The 21,792-nt window shown below is 40.3% G+C and overlaps 1 protein-coding gene across 1 annotated transcript; it reads left to right on the top strand.

Annotated features, from left to right (window-relative positions):
* Positions 1–1,396: 1,396 nt before the first annotated feature.
* Positions 1,397–20,848, top strand: GPR37 (G protein-coupled receptor 37). Its single transcript, XM_039239701.1, has 2 exons — positions 1,397–3,072; positions 19,574–20,848. The coding sequence occupies exons 1-2, from the start codon at positions 2,050–2,052 to the stop codon at positions 20,390–20,392; spliced, it is 1,842 nt and encodes a 613-aa protein (XP_039095632.1). The 5' UTR covers positions 1,397–2,049; the 3' UTR covers positions 20,393–20,848.
* The last annotated feature ends 944 nt before the right edge of the window (positions 20,849–21,792 follow it).

Here is a 21,792-nt window from a genome sequence, read left to right as displayed (position 1 = left end):
AAGGGACTTTTCCAGCTTCTAGAGATTGCTTGACTCACTGCCCCACCTCACTCTGACCCTTCTAGTTCCCTCTTGTAAGGGCGTTTGTGATTTCAGTGGACCCACCTGCATGATAATTCATGACATGTCGACTTCCCATCTTAAGATCTTTAACTAAATCACATCTGCAAAGTCCCTTTTGCCACATAAGGTAACATTTTCCACAGGTATTGGGAGTTAGGATGTGGCGATCTTCTGGAGGGCCATTACTCTGTACACAATTGGCATCATATTTTTCATTGTATTTTCTCTTCTTTCTAGATGTTGCTTTTTTTCCATTTCAAAATGTGTTTATTTCTTCCTCTGTTACTTTCTCTCTTAGTCGGTTTGTCTATTTTATATTTGTCTGTCTTACTAACTATACCCTGAACAGCTTTAGCAGGGCTCCTGCTAAACGTTGGAAAGGCAGGGTCAGCCATGTCAAGTTAATTTCCGCCCACCTGTCATTTCCCACTAGTTCATCAAACAAAACTACTTTCTTTGTACAATGGGCATTCTAAGTAACCCCAGTTAGCATGCCTCCTAACTCGGTATTTAAAGGTAACGATGCATCCTGAACATTTTCCCTGTGCGTCCCATTCCCGGAACTGCTCCTTCTCTATGACTGAAACCTCTGAGCTTCCTTTCTGTCGAGTCTCAGCCCCTGGGAATACCGAACGAGGTGCGCCGGCTGCTCACCTTACTACTCTCTCGGGGCCGAGGCCTGGGCATGCGCACCCGGCGCGCGGCGGATGGGAAGAGAAAGCCCGGGTCTCGCCCCTGCTCCTCCCCACCCGGCTCTGGGACCTGTCAAGCTGGTTCTGACATCTGGGGAATTAACGTGTCCCGCCCATCACTAGCTCCGCGCCTCCGCCCTTGTTCCCTCTCCCTTCCAGCTCCTACGAGTGAAAGCAGCGACAAAGGGCTTGAATGAAACGTGTGTGGGTTTAGTGAGTCGTAAACCACCAGGGAATCCAGTCTCCCCACAAACCAGCATCTCTCGGAGGAGCCGGAGGAGGGGGAGGAGGCAAGGAGCGGAGCGCTGGGTCTCGCCCGCGCGCGCAGCGACTGGAGCGGCGGGGAGAGGCCGGGCCACCTCCCCCTTTCCGGCCATGCACCGCCTCGCCCGCGGCGGCTCCAGGCACCACACTCTCCGCCCGGGTAGCGCCTGCTGTCGCCGCAACAAGCTCCTTCGGCCGCCGGCCACCGAGGCGCGGCGCCCGCCCTCCTCACCCCCGCCACCGACTCCCTTCTCCGCTAGGACGCACCGCCCAGCAGCCGGCGCCGCCCCCTGGTCAACTTTGAGCTGGAGGAGACGCAACTTTGACAGTGACCACGGGTTTCGAATTCCGCTTCTCCGCGGCAGCAGCGGCCTCGCACGTCGCTGGGGCTAGGTGGGGCAAGACTTTCCCGGGCGCGTCTGCGCTGCGTCTGGCTGCTTGCAACCTGTTTCCAGCGAGCCAGGAGTGGGGTTGTGGCTGCCAGTCATCTGAAGAAAGGGAACTTGTTTTTCTCCCCCTTTAGCGACCTCGGCTTACAACTGGATCAAGCGGCACGGCAAGGATGTAACAAGGCAGGACAACTGTTACCAACTGGATAAAGCGGTATCGAAAGGATGTAAATAGGCAGAGCAACTGTTACCAAGAAGGCAACCGCCCAAAGGCAGGGAGGAACGTGGGGCTTGGTCCGGGCTTCTCCGAGTCGCAACATTAATCAGCAGTCAGGTGTTGGTTACAACTTTTCAAGGTCAGCCGCCGGGAGCAACGATCCCCTCTCTGAACGTTGGGAGAGACACGCAGCGCTCGGGGTGGATTTGGCTGAGGGATGCACGGGTAGCCAAAGGAGGAAGGATTATAGAGGGGGAGGGTTTGTGACCCAAGACCCATCCCCCAACCTCTCCGTAATCTCCCGTCCCCCACTGCCGGGGCGGGGGTGAGTATGTGACATGTGTCTAACTCTCAGCAGTAACTTAGGCATCAGGTGTCGGTCCTAACCGGGAGCCACGGCCGCGGGGTGCGCCCTCACCGAGCCATGCGGGCCCCGGGCTCGCCTCTCGCCCGCACCTTGCGGCTGCTGCTTCTGCTGCTGCTCAAGGTTTCTGCCTCTCTTGCCCTCGGGTCCGCCTCTTCGCCAAGAAACGAAACTTGCCTGGGGGAAGACTGCTCACCTGCACTGGGCCACCGTCGCAGCAGGGACTCTTGGGGACTGGGAAATTCTGCAGAAGACCTGCTAACCCGTGCGCTCAGGGAGGAGGAGCAGGGGGCAGCGGTGCGCACGGCGCCCTTTAGGGACAGAAGGGCAGCTCCGGGAAGTGACCCAGGTGTGGGCAGAGGGGCGGAGGCGTTGACCGCTGAACCCTCGGGACCTCCAGCCTGGCCGCCTGGAGCCTGGAGGTGGAAAGGTGCCCGGGGTCAGGAGCCCCCTGGAACTTTGGGGAGAGGGAACCCCCAGGCTCTTCAACTCTTCCTTCAGATCTCAGAGGGGCAAGAGAAGGGTCCTAGAGGCTCTGGCATTTCTGGGCACAGCCAGGAGCAGAGTGTGAGGACGGAACCTGGAGCCAGCGACTTTTATTACTGGCCAAGGAGAAGCGGGAAACTCCAGCGTTCCCGCCACGACACCCCAGCCAAGACGGTCAATGGACTGTCTGGGTACGAAGGGCGGACAATTGCACCCCCTGGCAAGGCGCTGGCCCAGAATGGGTCCTCGGGCGAAGGGATCTACGAACGCGGGGGTCCCCGCCGGGGAAATAGCACAAACCGACGCTTGAGAATAAAGAACCCCTTCTACCCGCTGACCCAGGAGTCCTACGGCGCCTATGCGGTCATGTGTTTGTCTGTGGTGATCTTCGGGACTGGCATCATTGGCAACCTGGCGGTGATGTGCATCGTGTGTCACAACTACTACATGCGGAGTATCTCCAATTCCCTCTTGGCCAACCTGGCCTTCTGGGACTTTCTCATCATCTTCTTCTGCCTTCCGCTTGTCATCTTTCACGAGCTGACGAAGAAGTGGCTGCTGGAGGACTTCTCTTGCAAGATTGTGCCCTATATCGAGGTAATGCCTTTCAGAGGGTCTCAAGATACTGGCTTTACCCATTTCTGGGATTTATAGCATCAGAACTGCTGCTCCACGCGCCTGCCTGGCTGCTGAACCCCATTCACTTTTTTTTCTGGGTACCTTCCTCCATTTCTCTTGCCAATTATTTAGAGAGAAGGAGAGGAAGGGGAAGGGAGAGAGAGAGAGACAGCTTTGTTCACTCACCTTCAAACTCATTGCTATGGATTATGAAATAATTAATTATGATCTCATAATATATAGAATTGTTTAGGTCTTAAATTTATCTCTCTGCATATGGCATTTATATGTATATTTTTTATTTGGTACCTATCAGAGATTCTAGGCTTAATAAGTGGCCAGTGTATGGTTGTCATTATCAGAACTCAGCAGCAACAACAAAAAACACGCATTGCTTATCCAGTAGGGCTCTAACATGATTTCTCCCCAAGAAGATTATTGCATTTTTTTCTTAAATATATAAATTCAAGTACTATTTTATTTAACAAAGGAAATCTGCTTTTGTCAGTTGGCATCATGATATATTAATAACCTCCCAAAATTGGTTTAAGTGTCTTTGGCTGTCTGCATGCTATCCCATCTAAATTCCCATGTCATTTTTTATTTCTCTCCTTCCTTCTCCATTTCTTAACAGTTTTATTTATTTTGTGTGAATGAACTTAAGCAAGAATAACACGTTGGCCATCATGGCATAGAATTTATATATAGACATAAATTCACAAAAGTATATAATATATACTTGTCATTTATTAGGGTATGGATTGGCTATTTTAAAGGATTCACTAAGACTAGAAAATTTCTTAAGAAGAAGAGGGCATATAATAGGTTCCAAACTTTGGAAACAAAAATATTTCTGAGTAAAATTTTACTATTTCATCTTACAGCTCGTGTCCTGAAATGTTATTATGGTAGTTGGAATTTGCTTTTTAAATGGCCTCTCTTTAAACACCAGCTCTTGGAAGGAGCCCAAGTGCTTTGTTGCCAGTTGTGTTTTCAGCCAGCTGGCCCTTGATTTCCTCCATTCAGACTGCCCATTTCATTTATGGAAGCAGAAGAAGGGAAACTGTAAATATTCCAGAGCCCCTGATCCTGTCTGGCACCAGGGCCAGTGACACTATGTTCAACATTGTTCCAGGGCCTAAAGCTAGGGGATAAGTCAACAGAAAACAGTACCTACTTAGAAGAAGTAAGGAAAGAGACAGTAAATAAGACCCTGTGTTATCCTGGCAGAGATCAGATGCAGAACCATTCCATGCTGGCTAAATCAGCTGTTGCTACTTCACCAAGACCTAGGGTTTCTCTTGTTGCCAGGATCCAAGTAGCTATGAAATATCTACTTTATTTTGTAGTTCATTTTTGAATTGCAGAGGAGGTAATTGAATTCATGTAAGAGAAATGTGCCTATCAATTGCAGCTTCAAGGCTAAGATTTAAGATTTCTCTGATTGTTTGCTTGAATAATGCAGAAGAAATGGACATGCAAGAATGAGACAAAAGTAAACTATAAAGTGACCAGGAGAGTTAACCCCCTCCCCCCACCCTGCCACACACACAAAAGAAGTGTATTGACTTGTCTAAAATGTACTGGGCATGATGAAACCTTTATATATTAGAGGAAAAAACAATATAAAGAAGAAAGAAAAAAACTGAGGAAAGAAAAAAAATTACCCAATTGCTTGGGAAAAAAAAAAAAAACTTTAAAAGAAAGGAATCCCATCCAAATTCAGGAAAGGATATAAAAACTTGTTAGTTTCATGGGAGCTATGAGTTTTGAATGATGGTATTATGTATGTCTTTTAATTGTTTTTCTAATTCTGAGGATTCATTAAAAATGTGTATTTTCATTTGTGTTTCATTTCTTAATTCTCAGATTCTTAAGTTTATTTTTTTTTTACCTCTTTTATTTTTAAAACAACTACTGGGTTTTTTTGCTCTGTATTTATTCCTCTTCTTTACATCTTTTTTTTTTTTTTTTTTTTTTTTTAGTTATACTAAGTTTTGTTTCCCCTAGAGAAGCAAAGGTTGGAAAAAAATTTACTCATTTTTTTCCTCTAAAAATTAAACCATAATATACATTTTTAATTGTTAAAGTAATGAATGAGTATCTTGAGATGTAGTGTTTCTACATTCCAATCTAATCCTATTCTTCTGAAATAATTTTATAATGTGTTAGTATGTTTTGTGAAAATAATTATTGGATAGTAATATCAGCCCCTTAATTCCTGATCGTGAGAATAAGACATACAGTCCAAAACTCAAAATAAAACTGTTCTGCCTCCAAGAAGTAAGAGATTTAGGGCCTGTTCCATGTCACATCCCTGAAAAAACAGACCCAGATGTGGAGACTTGCTTTGCAGGAAGTTTACTGGGGCATGTGTTTAGATTCAGTACCTAGTAGGGAAAGAAGGAAGCAGGTTGGGCAGGGGGGCAAGTTGAACCGTGATGCAGATCCCACAGAGACCTCAGCTGATACCACAGGGAGCTCCAGGGCCGGGGGGCCTTGTACGGTGTCCTGAACTGAGGCAAGAAGGTCCAGACTATATGTCCCCTAAGGAACCAGTCACTGGATGCAAGTTGCTCCCAGGAAGAGGGCATAACCTTGAGCTGGGTGGATCTCCGTGAAGGGCAATTCCAAGAGAGGGATGCAGCTAAGACCCATTAGTCACCACTAGTCCCGGCGGTTGGGATCAGCACTTCATACCTGAGGAATTTTGTGGGGAGGCAGTCTGGGTGGGGGAACCACAGCCCGCACTACAGTGGCTTTTGAATGATCACGTTAAATTAGAACCAGGGGGCAGTCTGATCCAACCCTCTAGTTTTAAGGATGAAACATGAGATCCAGAGAGGAGAAATGATCATCTTAAGCATATATACCTAGTCCATGCAGCCAGACATTTTGTCGCAAGCTTGTTTATTAGACAAACATCAAGGAGGCAAGAATGTCCAGGGAGTGTTTTCTTTCTACGTCTGCTGCTTGACATCTTTTAAAAAAGATTTTTATATACAGCAGGGAGGGGGAAAAAAATAAGCCCAGTTAACATCATGTGCTATATGATGAAATTTATGGCTTCTTATATCCTTAGGTTTCATCTTGTTTGTCTTAAATTTACAGGGGTGCCTGGCTGGCTCATTCATAGAGCATGCAACTCTTGATCTTGGGGTTGTGAGTTTGAGCCCACATTGGGTATAGAGATTACTTAAAAATGAAACCTTAAAAAAAACCCAAAACAATAAGTTCCAGAGTTGGCAGGTCTTTTTAAAAAAATTGTTGATAGCAATTTTTAAAACAAACTGCAATAATCTGAGATAATTGCATTTTTGATGTGTCAAACATGATTGTTTTAGTGATCAAATCAAGTTATATAGGTTACATTTTATGTTCTCAAAATCACGAAGTATTTTAGATTGGTAAAACACACTATAAATAATTACATTCATTTAAAGTTTCTCAAAAACCTTTCCCCCACCAAATTTTTTTCTTCCTGACCACAAGACTTCTAAAAATTATTTGAATTTTATCTCCTCTTATTTAGATTTTGCCTTCTCTTCACTTTTTACCTACTTATATTTACTTTATTTGTTAACTTTCCCCACAATACATCTTATTATTGACTTATAATGTATGATTTACCTTTTAGATAGTAATCAGTTTTGCCATATCAAGTATTTTTATTTTTAATTAAAAATTTTTTTTATGTTTTTTTTATTTCTGAGAGAGAGAGGCAGTGTGATCAGGGGAGGGTCAGAGAGAGAGGGAGATACAGAATCTGAAGCAGGCTCCAGGCTCTGAGCTAGCTGTCAGCACAGAGCCCGACACGGGGCTCGAACCCACAAACCGTGAAATCATGACCTGAGCCGAAGTTGGATGCTTAACCCACTAAGCCACCCAGGCACCCCTATTTTTACTATTTCTTAGTTTAAAATTTTATCCACAATTAATTTTTATTTTTATTGAGGCATAATTGACATATAACATGGTATTAGTTTCAGCTGTACAACATAATGATTCAATATCTGTGTAATAGTGACATGATCATCACAATAACTCTAGTTAATATCTGTCACCTTACATAGTTAAGACATTCTTTTATCTTATAAAAATTTTAAGATCTACTTTTTTACTTTATTAGCAATTTTCAAATATGTAATGTAGTAGTACTGTTACCTATAGTCATGTCACCATGTTGTACATTACATCCCCATGACTTATTTTATAACTGGAAGCTTGTATCTTTTGACACCCTTCAACCATCCTCAGAAACTCCAGCCTTTAGCAGATGCCAGTCTCTTCTCTGTTTCTATGAGCTTGGTTTTTTGTGTGTTTTGGGGTTTTTCATTCTTTAGATTCCATATATAACTGAGATTATATGGTCTTTGTCTTTCCTGGTCTGATTTATTTCATTTAACATAATGCCCTTGAGGTCCATCCATGTTGTTGCAAATGGCAAGATTTCATTATTTATTTATTTATTTAGTAGCAGAGTAACATCCCATTGTAAACATATACACATACATACACATACCACATTTTCTTTACCATTCATTCATCATTGGACACTTAGGTTGTTTCCATATCTCGGCTAATGTAAATCATGCTGCAATGAACATAGGGTACATAAATCTTTTCAAGTTAGTGTTTTCATGTTCTTCAGATAAATACCCAGAAGCGGAATTGCTAGATCATATGGTAATTCTATTTTTAAATTTTTGAGAAATCTCCATACTTGTTTCCACAGTAGATATACCACAGTTAATTTGTATTCACAAATTTTTCTCTCCCCCTCTTCTCTTTTGCCTTCTTTTCTTCTTCTACCATAGTTCTTTTTTATCCCCCTACAACTTCAGTATTGTATTCACTTTGTAGGCATAAGGCTTGATGGGAGTAGCCAGCTTCCAGGGTCTGTTGCTAGAAAGTAGTTTTATCATACTTAATGTTGCTATGAGTGGGAATATACTGGGAACTGTTGTACTTGATAACTTCTCTCTTTCTATTCCAGGATTCTGATGTCTTTGGGGCCTAGTGATAAATCCTGTAAGGACCAAGGGCAAATGGAATGGTAGGAAAAGGGTATAGGAGAGAAGAGAATCTGAGTGGATGGTGGTCATCCTAATAGACACATTTTAAACTGGCTTATCAGATAGTCCCCATAGAAAAAAACAAACAAAACCATACTGAAAATGATAGCTGTATGTGGAAAGAGAGGGGGAAGGGAGGGGGAGAAGAAGGGAGGAAGAGAGAGAAAGATGGATATGGAGGTCTGGGTATGGACTGCAATAAGAGAATGGTATAGGAGTTTCCTACGATACTATTCCTTTAAGGATCTAACAAATTATTAAAGCCAAATAATTCAGGCATTGAATATGGCAACCGGAACAGATCATTGCTCATTGCTTGATGGAAGCCAACCAGAGTAAGTGTATCATCTGATTCAGATCCACTGCCAAATACTTACTTCTGTTGGGACATTAATTGGAAGTTTTGAATGATATAGGCTCTCCCTTAGTTTAAAGAACTCACACTTTCATGATGTGTGATAGGGAAGAAGCCTTCAAAGAGTTGTAAGATAATCCCAGATCAAACTGTATTTTTATTTTACGGGGATACAAGATTCCTATGTGAGGGTAGAGGATGGATAAAGGGAATGCATCTCACCAGGACCCATGGACGAGGGATGATTTGAGAAAGATCTACAATCTTTTGTGATGAAAAGAGCCAAATTCTCCAATGGCTTTAGAAATACTGGTTTTAAATGGAGTGAAACACATGGCTCTTTAATTGCCTTAGACTGTAGTTAGCACTGACAGGTAAGAAAGGAAGGATACTGGAAGCTGAAGATGATTTACCATCCAGGTACATGATTCCACATGGATTGCCCTAGAACCCCACATTCAAGTAACAGCACACTTTTCATGGCAGATGGTAAATTTGCTTGAGTTACGGGATTAGACATTAGGTCTGGTGGACTTGTAAGTGGAAACATACAGTTTTATGAGCAATTTGAAAGTTACTAACAATATTCTCAGGGAAAATTAACTCACTGTATGAGAATGGTGTTTAAAAAATATTTTATGACTTCCCATTATTTTTTATAATCATTTTCTACATTTCCATGCAAGTAAAATTATTTAGTTAATGACTTTCACAAACAAGATTTAAAAAGTTATAGAATGAGCTCTTATTTATAATGCCATTTATAAATAGTGTATGGCAAAGTTACTGAATTTAGGTTCTACATAAGAAGTAAAAGTTTTATGATATTCAAAGGTGAAATTTAAATAATATCCTTAACTATTGATTATACTGAGAAGGCCATCCTTTTCTAAAGCTTGTCAGTGAAGACGCAGAGAAATATGGATTTTTCTTTACTCCCCTTCTTGAGGTACTCATTGGCATTCAGTTTGGAAGGATTATATATAAAATAGAAGCACCCAATAACTGATTAAAGAACACTTTGAATAATTCATTATCTTCTATAATCTTTTTCCATGTATGTCATCATTAATTCACTTATTTACTATCTGTTCATTAATCAAACATTGGTCGTTTCTACTATGTTGGGTACCATGTTAGGTGGGGATGGAAGGAGAACACATGGGGGAAAAGGAAGAAAGTTTCCAGAGATGAATAACATAGAGGCATTACTGCTTTTAAAGATATAGAGAAGTGAAGCATCTGGGTGGCTCAGTCGGTTAAGCCTCCAGCTCTTGATCTCCATTCAGGTCATGATCTCACGGTTCTTGAGATCGAGCCCTGAGTTAGGCTCTGTGCTAACAGCCTGGAGCCTGCTTAGGAGCTTGGGATTCTCTCTATCTCAATCTCTCTCTCTCTCTCTCTCTGTCTCTGTCCCTCCCCTGCTCATGTGCACGTGTACACACATGCACACTCTCAAAGTAAATAAAAATAAACTTTAAAAGATAAAGTTATAGAAAGTAATGTTCTACAGTGTAATGAGTGCTATAACAAGTTTATTTAAAATTTTTTATTTGCTTATTTTTGAGAGAGAGAGAGTGTGTGTGTACATGTACACACAAGTGGGGGAAGGAAAGAGAGAGAGAGAGAAAGAGGTTCTGTCAGCACAGAGCCTGATGTAGGGCTTGAACTCATGAACTGCAAGATCATGACCTGAGCTGAAATCAAGAGTCCGATGCTCAACTGACTAAGACACCCATGTGCCCCTGTAACAGAGGTTTAAACAGGGTCTTATGGAAAGTCAGGAATGGGTCCTGGACTGAGTCCACTCACAGCTGTACTGAGGATCAAAGATGGAGAAATACAAGAGAAAACCGTGTTCCCTCCAATTATTTTTCAATCATATTCTTATTAACCTGCATAAATTCTATACAGCCTAGACCCATGATGAAAAGATACAGATATGAAAATCTCTTAATTCTTGCTTTCTTATTTTCTCAATCTTTTGTGGGATAGGAAGCCATAAGAATGACTGGCAAGATAATTGGGCAGATAGGACAGCCCTAGAAATTTCACTTAGAACACAGAATTATTCTAAATATTAAATTATTATTTAGAATACAATGCCAGAGATAACCATCTCTGCTTTGGAATTATGAGAACTTATTAGCCATAAGGAATTATATAAATCAAATTTAAACTTAAATGAATGATTTCTTTAACAGTGTAATAATAGTACACTGAATTGAGTCCTTTTCTTCTGAAAAATCTCAAAAATGTACTTCTCATTTAATTTGACCTTAGAGAACTAGGAAGAAAGCCTGACAAGGGAGATGCTTTAGACCCTATTATAGACAGAGTAGCAGAAAGAATGGACTTTCTCAAGAGTTGGATTAATCTTTGAAGCAAGAAAAATTCTGAGTGAGGGCTTATCCCGCGTTCCCATAGAGTCCCAAGATATCTAGTTGTATCAACAAAACATCCTTCACCAGCAAAAAGGAAGCAAATACACCTTCAAAAGCAAAATATACCTGAGTTGATGATTCCCAGGCTGAGTAGGAGAAGGTGTATCTACCATGCCTTTTCACCCTTCCACTGCATGGACCTTGATAGAATGTTTCCACCTTTAGAAACTCTTTCCATGTGCTGACCTAGATTTAACAGTGTCACATTGGAAGCACAGGGATCTGTGTTTGGGGTGTGGGCTGTGTGGGGAGAAGGATGGGCAGGCTACTGTGCAGTGAGATTTGTGTCTGGCATTACACTTCTGCAACCCTCTTGGGATCCTCCTGTCCTTTAACTTCCTAAGAATTGACCTGCCAAAGTCCAATAATTAACTTAACCTTGTTGTCAAGACTAACTCTTAAGTATCCTAATCAGAGTGGTATTCTTTGTGCCAGAGGAGATGATCTCATCTAAAATTTCAAGATAGAGTGGAGAATGGGGTTGCTGCAACTTCAGATATGGGGTCTCTCCATTTAAAAAGTAGGTATACATAATTTCCATAAAGCACAGGATATAATCACAGTGCCAAGTTATTCCTGAGATGAATACTTTCAGTTTGTGAATTTATGATAGTTTTCAATGGTATTTGTCAGCACTCTTGAATGGTTCATAGCATTAACAAGGCCAAGGTCATTGATTTGATCCAGGATTGGAATGAGTCATTTTCATTAGGTCTACGACTGTGCTCAAGGCTGCCATTTTTTTTACTTCCTGCTCATCACTCCTCACCCGAAGTGCCTTTTCTCCTACCTTCACTGTCTTCTCCTTGGTTCAACTTTCTCATGTATAGGAAAAGATCTGTTAACTCATTCACAGCAACATGAGAGATTTAGAGATACATGCCTTTTATAGGAGGATTGAATGAAGAAAGAGTATTTCCTTAACACACTACTAAGGGTGGAGTTTTGGTTAAGAGCAGAGAAATTTTGTCTTCAAAATTTCTGGTTTCTTGGTGTCATTCAAATCATAATTACCCAACCACAAATGGAAGAGGAGCGTGTTTTTAGTTTAGGTTTCTGTCATGCAAACTAGTGTTCTTAAGGACAAGGAAAATTGGTGAAAATGTATTACTGTTCTTTGGAAACTCATCACAACTTCTAGGTGAACAACAAAACTTCCAGATGACTTTAGGATTGATTAGAAACATTACAATAATACCAAGGCCTAAGGGCTTGGGATAAATATTACATTTTGAAATGAATTTCTAATTATTCAGAATAAACATGGAATAGATAAATTCCTTAACATCTGTAGAGTTCAATAGATTATTTCCCTCCTAAGATAAGTGATGTTAATCTTGCTTCATTGTTATTTTTTATACTAATGAGCGTTGATACATTTATAATGAAATTATAATATTCTAGACAAGTTGTAGTAAGATATATATATACATATATGCTATGTATATATAGTATATGTATATATATGTATATATATATATATATATATATATGCTACGTATATATAGTACACAGAAATGTACTGTGCTACAGAAGTCAGAAGTTACAACTAGTAGAAAACCTTATGTCAAGGTGGGACTATAAAGGTAAAGAAAGATTTATAAAATCTACACGTTTGGGGGTGATATGTTAGCTCAATTTTATTTAAAATAAGTAAGAGTGTGTTACCAAGCCTAAGCAAAAGGGAGGGAGGTGGAGAATGAGACAACAGTGATAGCCAATATCTTCCAACTATTTTGTTTTTCCATGACCTTGAGAATCAGGCAAGATGAGATATATTGAGTATAATTGAAATAAATGGATGTTTATAATATGTGGGTGTATCAGATTAAATTTCAGTGATTTTGATAAAGGGAAGAGGCCTTCTCTCTGGCTGTGGCAGAGTGGCCCTAAATAGCTTTATTTTGTTTTAGAGATCCAGGCATGCCTGGAAGGGGTGCGGCAAATCTCTCCTACTTGCTCTGTTTTGGGTTGGAAGCACTAAGTGGAAGTGTGTTACTACCATAGTATCATGACTTGCATGCTTTCTGAAATGAAGACCTCTTGATAAAGGTCATCTTATTCACAGCAGAGTCTCTGATAAACATGCTAGTCTGACTGGTGTTCAAAGAGGTGTCTCTTTCCTGGAGAAGTTGCCCTGAAGTGCAGGAAGCATAAGGATTGTGGAAAATGCAAGAGGAAGCCAAAGGCGTACAAGCTCAAGTCATTTAGAGTTTCAAAGGAAACTCTACGCTGGGCTCCTCCTGCTTTTTTCCTGACTGATTGTTAGGCCTGTAACCACAGACTTATAATAGATTATCATTCATGGTCCAAATGAATGGGTTTTCTTAACAATAATGCCCTTGTTTTGTGACTTACTTGTATACAAAGGAGTGCACAGAAATAGATCTACTTAAACATCTTTCTGAGGTAAAATATAAGTTAGGCTAGAGTACAGTTGTCATGACTTAGGTTAGAAATTTCTTATCTTCTAAAAATCAGCGTATTCATTGTACTGAAGCACACAGACTTAATTTCATATGAAAGACATTTTGCTTTGGGAGTACATTGGTCTTCCCACCCTCCCGTCATCATCATTCCTGACTTATATCAGAAAGTTTAGCACAAGATACTATTTATTTGGTAAGAGTTGTACCTTCATAGCTTACTCTCATCCACAATGGATTTCTTTTTAAAAACTTTTTTTAATGCTTATTTATTTTTGAGAGACACAAAGAGACAAAGCATGAACAGGGGAGGAGCAGAGAGAGGACACAGAATCTGAAGTAGGCTCCAGGCTCTGAGCTGTCAGTGCAGAGCCCGACACGGGGCTCAAACCCATGAACCATGAGATCATGAGCTTAGCTGAAGTCGGATGCTTAACCGACTGAGCCACCCAGGTGCCCCTCAAAATGATTTCTTATTTGTCTGTCTTCAGTAGTACGCTTTGGAGAAATGGAGCAACAGATAAGACAATAGCTAAGGATCTTCCTACAAAGATCCTTACCATTTTTCATAAAGCATCTGTGTGTACTTTCTTCCTATCATTTTGAGGAAATGGGAAAAGTGACTATGATGGCCTAGGTTTTCTCATGGTCTGATATTTTTGTATTGAATTTGAACTTGAACAGTGGGAAGGACACTTTGGCCCCAGAGCTGTGGCTTTCCCACGTGAGTACTCTGGTCCCAACTTCATGACTGACCAGTGCCTCCAAGCAATGCTGGAGGTGGCTGCAGCTTCCAGAAGTCTCATCACTCTGGGTGTGGACTGGGTGGGCACTGAAGGAGCTTTATTGTTCCTCTGGGAGATGGAGAAGGGCAGAGCTTTGCTGTTTGAGAGAAAGATTTGAGAATCGTTCATTTCGATTCTCTTGTTTGTGTATTTTGATCCCAACACCCTCAAAATGTTCAATATCTCATTTTCCCAAATAGTTAAAAATTTCTGCTTCCAGCTTCCCTCTGGTCTCCATTCTCAAAATTAATAGTCTTGTCTATTAGAAGTGTTTACAGTTCTGCTTTTGTTGATGTTAATTATTTCTCCCATTGCAGTTTAATTAATAGGAGATTGCATCTTACTCATTCCATCTCTCAGGATGTTGCTTCTAAAAACTACCCCTTACCAGCTTTACTCCCAAGAGCATATTTCTTGGTGACATTGAATTTTAGCAATCAGATATGGTCATTAAATGCAAAAGATCCAGCATTTATGATACAGTTTTATAATTGCATATAATTGCACTATTCATCTCACTAGAATTTCTAGAGCTGTAAGTAAACAAATATATTTGAAAATTGTGATAAAAATCTTTTCATGTTACATCAACATTTTGCATTTTTAATTGCATGGAGAGATTTCATATCTGAGATAGCAGACATTAGCCCATCACCCATGATCCAGATGCTTTTTATCAATTAATTTCTGAAGTTGACTCTTTACACGTGTTTAAAGCCTTCTATAAATAATTTGGGAAAGAACTGAGCTGGGGCTTTGTACCTTTCTTGCTCTTTCACTTCATAAAATCAAGGGCATAGGTGAAATTACAGAAAAACACCTGAAGTGATAGCCCCGCAGGCAGTGGCCGTAAGAGGGAGGACAGTAAGAGGACATCTAGGACCGGCCTTCGGGCTGCGATTGCTGTTGGCAACTATGTAGTAGGCGCTATCTGCATTTGGGGCAGCGTCTTCCTCAGAGGCCCCAGCTCGTGTGACTTTCCTCCTTCAGCTGGATCCTAATCGAGGAGAACACTATCAGAGAGAAGTACAATTTGACAACAAGAAACTGGGTGCAGGGGCCTCCTGAAATTTGTGTATGAAACCTGGGAAGCTTCCCTCCAACTGTGATTTGGGTCAAAAGGACTACAGATCAAATATGTTCTTCTAAACATATTTGGTCCTTGGTCCTAAAGCTTTTGAGAATATGGCTGAAGAACTAAACATCTGCAAATAAAATACAATAGAGGGGCACCTGGATGGCTCAGTCGAGTAAGCGCCAGGCTCTCGGTTTCCGCTCAGGTCATGATCTCAAGCTTGGTGGGATTGAGCCCCACGATGGGCTCAGGCTCATAGCATGGAGTCTGCTTGGAATTCTCTCTCTCTCTCTCTCTCTCTCTCTGCCCCTCCTCTGCTTTCACATGCAAATAAACTTAGAAAAAAACCATAGATTTCCTGAGCAAAAGTAGGAGCACATGTAAATTTTGCTTCAGATTTGCTCTGGCTTTTGTTATCATGTACAATGTAATAAACAGAACCTGAAACATCTTCGGTTTTCTAGCAAGTGGATATCTTCTAATTAAAAGTGAATATGTAGCACTGTTCATAAATATCTAAAGAGAGGCAATCTAACACACCCTTCTTAATACATGTCCATCCACATTCATTGGTTATTACCTCTCATGAAATGCTACAGACTGGGAGTTAGGTATGCAAATGCTAGCTCTTGTGATAATTTGTCCAGATCTTAAATCTCTAGGTTTAAAATTAAGGAGATGAATCTGAGGAGAAGATGCTATCTCTTGAGTGTTATGTGTTCTTTGAAAAGAATGATAGAAAACCACCAAGCAAATAGATGTTCCAAGCCTCCGAGAGACTGCCTGTCATCGATTCTCTCATGTTTTTGTCTTACCAAGCTTTTCTTTTAATAGAAATTCTATTCATAATTTTAAAAGAATGCACAGCATTAACCTGCACAGTTTTATATGTGGACTGACTCAGGGTACATGGGTGACACGCACAAAGGTTTGCATTAGTAAAGGTGGCACAGAAAGCCTCTCTCAGGATTTATGTGCCTTCAATAGCTGGAGAATCTTTTTCTTTGTTATTTTTTACATTCTTCTAGAGAAATTAAAGTATTTGAAAAACTAATATGTTAATGTAATGTTTCAAAAATCCATAGAATAAAATACTGCAATTTCTAGATAATACTGTGTGATACAGACCTTTAGAAAAGAGCAAGTCTTCAGATTTCTATTCAAAGTGTGGCAGTTACTGACATTAAATAAAAATGATCTTAAGACAGTTGCACAGTGGGGGCCACAATTTTAGAATTGTTTTGAATCTCTGGCATAGAGGAAAAATAAATTTACCATCAAAGTGAACAATTAATTTGAAGGTTAATTTTTTAATGTTTTATTTATTTCTGAGAGAGAGAGACAGTGTGAGCAGGGGAGGGCCAGAGAGAGAGGGAGGCACAGAATCTGAAGCAGGCTCCAGGCTCTGAGCTAGCTGTCAGCACAGAGCCCGACATGGGACTCAAACCCACGAACTGTGAGATCATGACCTGAGCCACCCAGCCGCCCCGAAGGTTAATTTTAAACAGGTGTATGTAGAGATGACCTTTTATGGCAGTCATATTGGACTGATATTCCTTGTACTGGTATGTGTGGAAAACTTTCTGAAGATTTTGCACAACAGGAATTGTACTTATAAGCTCAACCATGTAGGCTTCTTGAGCTGCCCTGATCTGGACTGGGAGTTATACTTTTTCTTCAGTTTTGTTTTTCATACACTTAAGCCCTCATTATATCTCATTTTTCAGACTGTCTCCACTAAGAGTTATTAGAATAGTCAGAGCATGGATGTCATGTCCTTATTTTCTGTGGTAGAAATAGTAGACTCTAATGTGTTGCGTGTAAAAAAGGGGAGAACATTTGACATTGGAACTGTCATAGAATCTGCAAGGCAAGTTTCTATCGTTACTGGGGAGAGTGACAGCTTGAATGTAGCAGATAAACAACCAACGTGTTGAATGTCCAGATTGTTATGACAACTGGTTTTCCTTTTTTCAACATGATCCCTTTGAGTTCTAAAAAATTAGACATTAACATTATATGTATATGTATATATATATATATATTTTTTTTTTTTTTTTCTCCCCTGCCCCTTTGCCAAGGCATGACCTGAAGCTGTGCTTCTTAAATATTCCCACTAGCAGACAGAGGAGAGTGCAGGTACATACTGAGTGTCCATGGTACCCCCGAAAACATCCTTCCCACCTAGGGAGTTTTTATCTCATGTTTCATCTTAAACTTCATGAACATTTTCTACCTACATTGTCTTTATTTAAATACATAAATAATGACTTACATGTATTAAACATTAAATTACTTCAATTTCCTCTGAATAGTTGAGTAAATTTGATGCTCCCAGATGATGACCGTGTTTATCTTGTGACTGTGAGAACTACCTTCCCCTTCTTGGTTAACTATGACCTCTCTGAGGGAAAGAACTGTTTCTTGTTCCTTTCTATATCTCCAATATCTAGCAGGATGTTTGGCACAGAATTGAAATCAATGAATGTATGCTTGTGTTGAGTACATGCCTGTGTACCCTATTAGAGTGTATGATGCTTGTAAATATTTTACAGACAACTGAATGATAGTATGTTTACATTAGGAACATGCATTTATATTCCTGGCAAAGTATCTGTGTGAAAAAATATGTACCTTGTTTTGGTTATTAACCTGTAATTGTTGATTTAGTTAGATGTCTGGGCCATGTGCATCTGAATACAGTGCTCTGTGTGGGCAACATCAAAGGGTTCTTTGATCTGAAATTTTCTGATGGCTGGTATATTTAGACATTATATCTGGCTCCTTTTTGCATATTTTCAATGTTACTTTTTATACCTCCTATTTCTTTGAGTATCATATAATTTTAAATTTGATACATGTACTTATTTCATGATAAATGTACTTATTTTATGCCTGATTCTGTAACTTGCTTCTTTGGCCACATAAGTTCATAATGGCGGGTTGTCTGTACATACCATGATTTTTAATTGTGAATCCGTGTTCCCTTGAGTTTTATCTGTGGAGTTCTCTGAGGCCTGCTTTTAAAGTGCATTCTTCCAGAGAGGTTTTGTGTTTTCTTCTACCAGGTGCCTGGGACAATTTAAAATTGTAATTTGGGTTTTTCTGAGCCACATAGATGGTGTTCATTCTGGCCTTCGGCCAGTGTAAATTTGGGCCCCTGGTTAGAATGTGCTCATCTTTTTTTATCTCCAGTTCACCTAGATCCAAATCATGTAATGCAGACAAGTTTCTCTACTATTTCCCTTTTTTTTTTTTCCTCTATATGCCCATGAAGATGCCACTATTTGGGGAATTCCAGATTCATAAGGGGATCTTTGACCTAATCCCCACATACACTGGCTCTAGCTTTGTTTCCTACCTCTATGTACCAGGGTACCTGGTCCCGTCCCTCTGGCTGAAATCAACCAGAAACTCTCATTAGCAATTGCTGACGACTGTCCCTAGGGCAAGTATGCAATGTGCAGGGGGAGGGGTCACTGACCTTTTGGACATTGGTTTTTTTCATTGCTTTGACTTAAGGAGACTTAGCCTTTCTTGTTTTCCTTAAGTGTATTGTTTGAAAATAATATTGAAATACTTTATTTTGCATTAGGAGAAATTGGGGGAGATCTCTATTCATCTCATTTGTTGGAAATAATAAACTCTTGTATATTTTAAGTTTATTTGAGAGAGAGAGAGAAGAGGAGGGGCAGGGAGAGAGAGAGAGAGAGAGAGAGAGAGAGAGAACCCCAAGCAGGGTTCATGCTGTCGGCGCAAAGTGAACTCGCAAACTGTGAGATCATGACCTGAGCTGAAACCAAGAGTCAGACATGTAACTGAATGAGCCATCCAGGTGCTCTAATAAGCTCTTGAACGTTTGTTGTGTGTGAGGTGTGCTATTGACCCCCATGTTGGAAAGCATGATCACCTTTTCAGTAATGAAAATGGGATACACTCAACCATCCTTCTTTGTCTACATCTTCTGGTGGCAGGCGTTTTTGTGGTGACTAAAATTCTTGGGGTGTCTGTGTTCTTTTCAATAATAAAGTGGTATTGGACTAGTGGATCCTTATGGATCCTTCCAGCTATAAATTTTTTTGACTCCATGACCCTGAATCACTACATTTCTTTTCTTTTTTTTTTTCCTGCCTATTTTCATCTTTACAATAATTCAGCAAATGTCACCCACCCAGTTAACCAGTTAACCGTGCCTCATTCCAGGAGATTGTTCTGTCTGTGGGGTTTTTTCCTTCTGTTTTGCCAATCTGTATTTATTGTCTAGTGTTTTGATCTCTCAGAGCTCACCCGGAATAAATGCATTCTGTGTTCCTCCCACAGGTTGCTTCCCTTGGGGTCACCACCTTCACCTTATGTGCTCTGTGTATAGACCGCTTCAGAGCAGCCACCAATGTGCAGATGTACTACGAAATGATCGAGAACTGTTCTTCCACAACTGCCAAGCTTGCTGTCATATGGGTGGGTGCCCTCCTGCTAGCACTTCCAGAAGTTGTTCTCCGCCAGCTGAGCAAGGAGGATTTAGGGTTCAGTGGCCGAGCTCCCGCGGAACGCTGTGTCATCAAGGTCTCCCCTGACTTACCGGACACCATCTACGTTCTAGCCCTTACCTATGACAGTGCGAGACTCTGGTGGTACTTTGGCTGTTACTTTTGTTTGCCCACACTTTTCACCATCACCTGCTCTTTAGTGACTGCAAGGAAAATCCGCAAAGCGGAGAAAGCCTGTACCCGAGGCAATAAGCGACAGATTCAGCTGGAAAGCCAGATGAACTGTACAGTAGTGGCTCTGACCATTTTATATGGGTTTTGCATTATTCCTGAAAATATCTGCAACATTGTTACTGCCTACATGGCTACGGGGGTTTCCCAGCAGACCATGGACCTGCTCTACATCATCAGCCAGTTCCTTTTGTTCTTCAAGTCCTGTGTCACCCCTGTCCTCCTTTTCTGTCTCTGCAAACCCTTCAGTCGGGCCTTCATGGAGTGTTGCTGCTGTTGCTGTGATGAGTGCATTCAGAAGTCTTCGACAGTGACCAGCGATGACAATGACAACGAATACACCACAGAACTGGAACTCTCACCTTTCAGTACCATCCGCCGTGAAATGTCCACTTTCGCTTCTGTTGGAACTCATTGCTGAAGGACAGCCTTTTCTTTGGTTAGATTTATGTGTTTGATTTTCATATCCTGTGAACGTTTTTACTTCATATTTTTCCCTACTGGGGAAAAATGGAGCAAAAGAGAGAAATATTAACGACTGTAGAACTGATTTTGCAAATTAATATTTGTGCTTTGAAAAAAAGTTTATATTTAGTTATTTAAGATGTATAAGGAGGCCGATAGTTTTAGATCATTTTATCTGGTATGGTGCTAATATTTTATTTGAAAAAAGTTACTGCACCTTAACTTAATTAATTGCTAACTTTCTTTCTTTTAAAAATATAATCAGTGTATATTGATGATAGCCCTGTGATTTTGTAGGTTATTTTATGTTTGAGTTGTGATTGACAGTATATTGTATATGGTATCGTGAGATGATTTGTAGTTAAGGAGCATTCACAAAGTAGCACCAAATAAATTACACTTTATTCTTTAATGTCATTGTCAATCTACTTTTAACCGAGATTCAATAAATCTTTTAATTGCCTTAAATACACAATTACTGGTTCTATGCACAATTTAAAATCAGCCTTATTGCTTTAAAGTTCTATTTTCCTTTAAGGCAGGTAATCACTATGTTATAAAGCAGTTTTCCTAATAGTACTATTTTATATGCATGATTCATATGCAACTATATTGTATGGTCAAACAAAATTGTATTTTTAATATTCAGATACAGATGTAAAATTACTTCCAAGTATTTATAAAATATGAATAAATAGACAGCAGAGTAGGAAGAAAGTATCTTTTTCTATCATTATTATTTACCTCTGAACTAGCATATAGAGCTATAGTTTTTCCCATCATGAATTATGAACAGAAATGAGGACTAAAACACAATGCACTTGTCATCTGATTTCCTCTAAACACTGACCTTTGAAGCACTCTGAGTTCTAACTTTTCTCCATTTAAAAAATGAACTTGGTTAAATCTGTGTGATTTAATTTCTTGAAGTAGAATGAAAGTACAGTAGTAGAATAATAAAGTATTCATATACCTTGATTAGAACACTTGAATATTCAAATTTATTTTGAATTGATATTCCTTAAGCTTCTAACAAAAAACAAATCCTCTCTATTTGAATTATTAGATTCCCCCGGGAGCTTAAGCTCCGACAGTTGTGTAGAATGCCTGTCTGCCAGGCAGAACACATGTCTAAATCAGGTGGCAGAGACAGGGACCTAGTGATGGATGTAATGTCTCTGTCTTCAGACAAAGCATAGAAGGGAAACCAAGTTTCTGGCCAGAAACCACCCTCTGTTTCAACTTGTCAATTTCTGTACATTGAGCATAACCGAATGGTGACTTCTTTCTTCCAGATTATAGCACGATGTTATTTAAATTGTTAAGCTTTAGTGTTAGAAAAATTAAAGATACTTA

The sequence above is a fragment of the Hyaena hyaena genome, unplaced genomic scaffold (genome assembly GCF_003009895.1).
Source record: "Hyaena hyaena isolate Hyena2069 unplaced genomic scaffold, ASM300989v1 scaffold_161, whole genome shotgun sequence".
NCBI classification, from domain to species: domain Eukaryota; kingdom Metazoa; phylum Chordata; class Mammalia; order Carnivora; family Hyaenidae; genus Hyaena; species Hyaena hyaena.
This window is presented reverse-complemented; position numbering and strand designations above follow the sequence as displayed.

What these genes read in the sequence shown, in the direction of transcription:
- GPR37 (XM_039239701.1), top strand. Translation starts at nt 2,050, where the DNA reads ATGCGGGCCCCGGGCTCGCCTCTCGCCCGCACCTTGCGGCTGCTGCTT. An exon ending in AGATTGTGCCCTATATCGAG is followed by an intron (nt 3,073 to 19,573) that starts GTAATGCCTTTC and finishes TTCCTCCCACAG; the next exon opens with GTTGCTTCCCTTGGGGTCAC.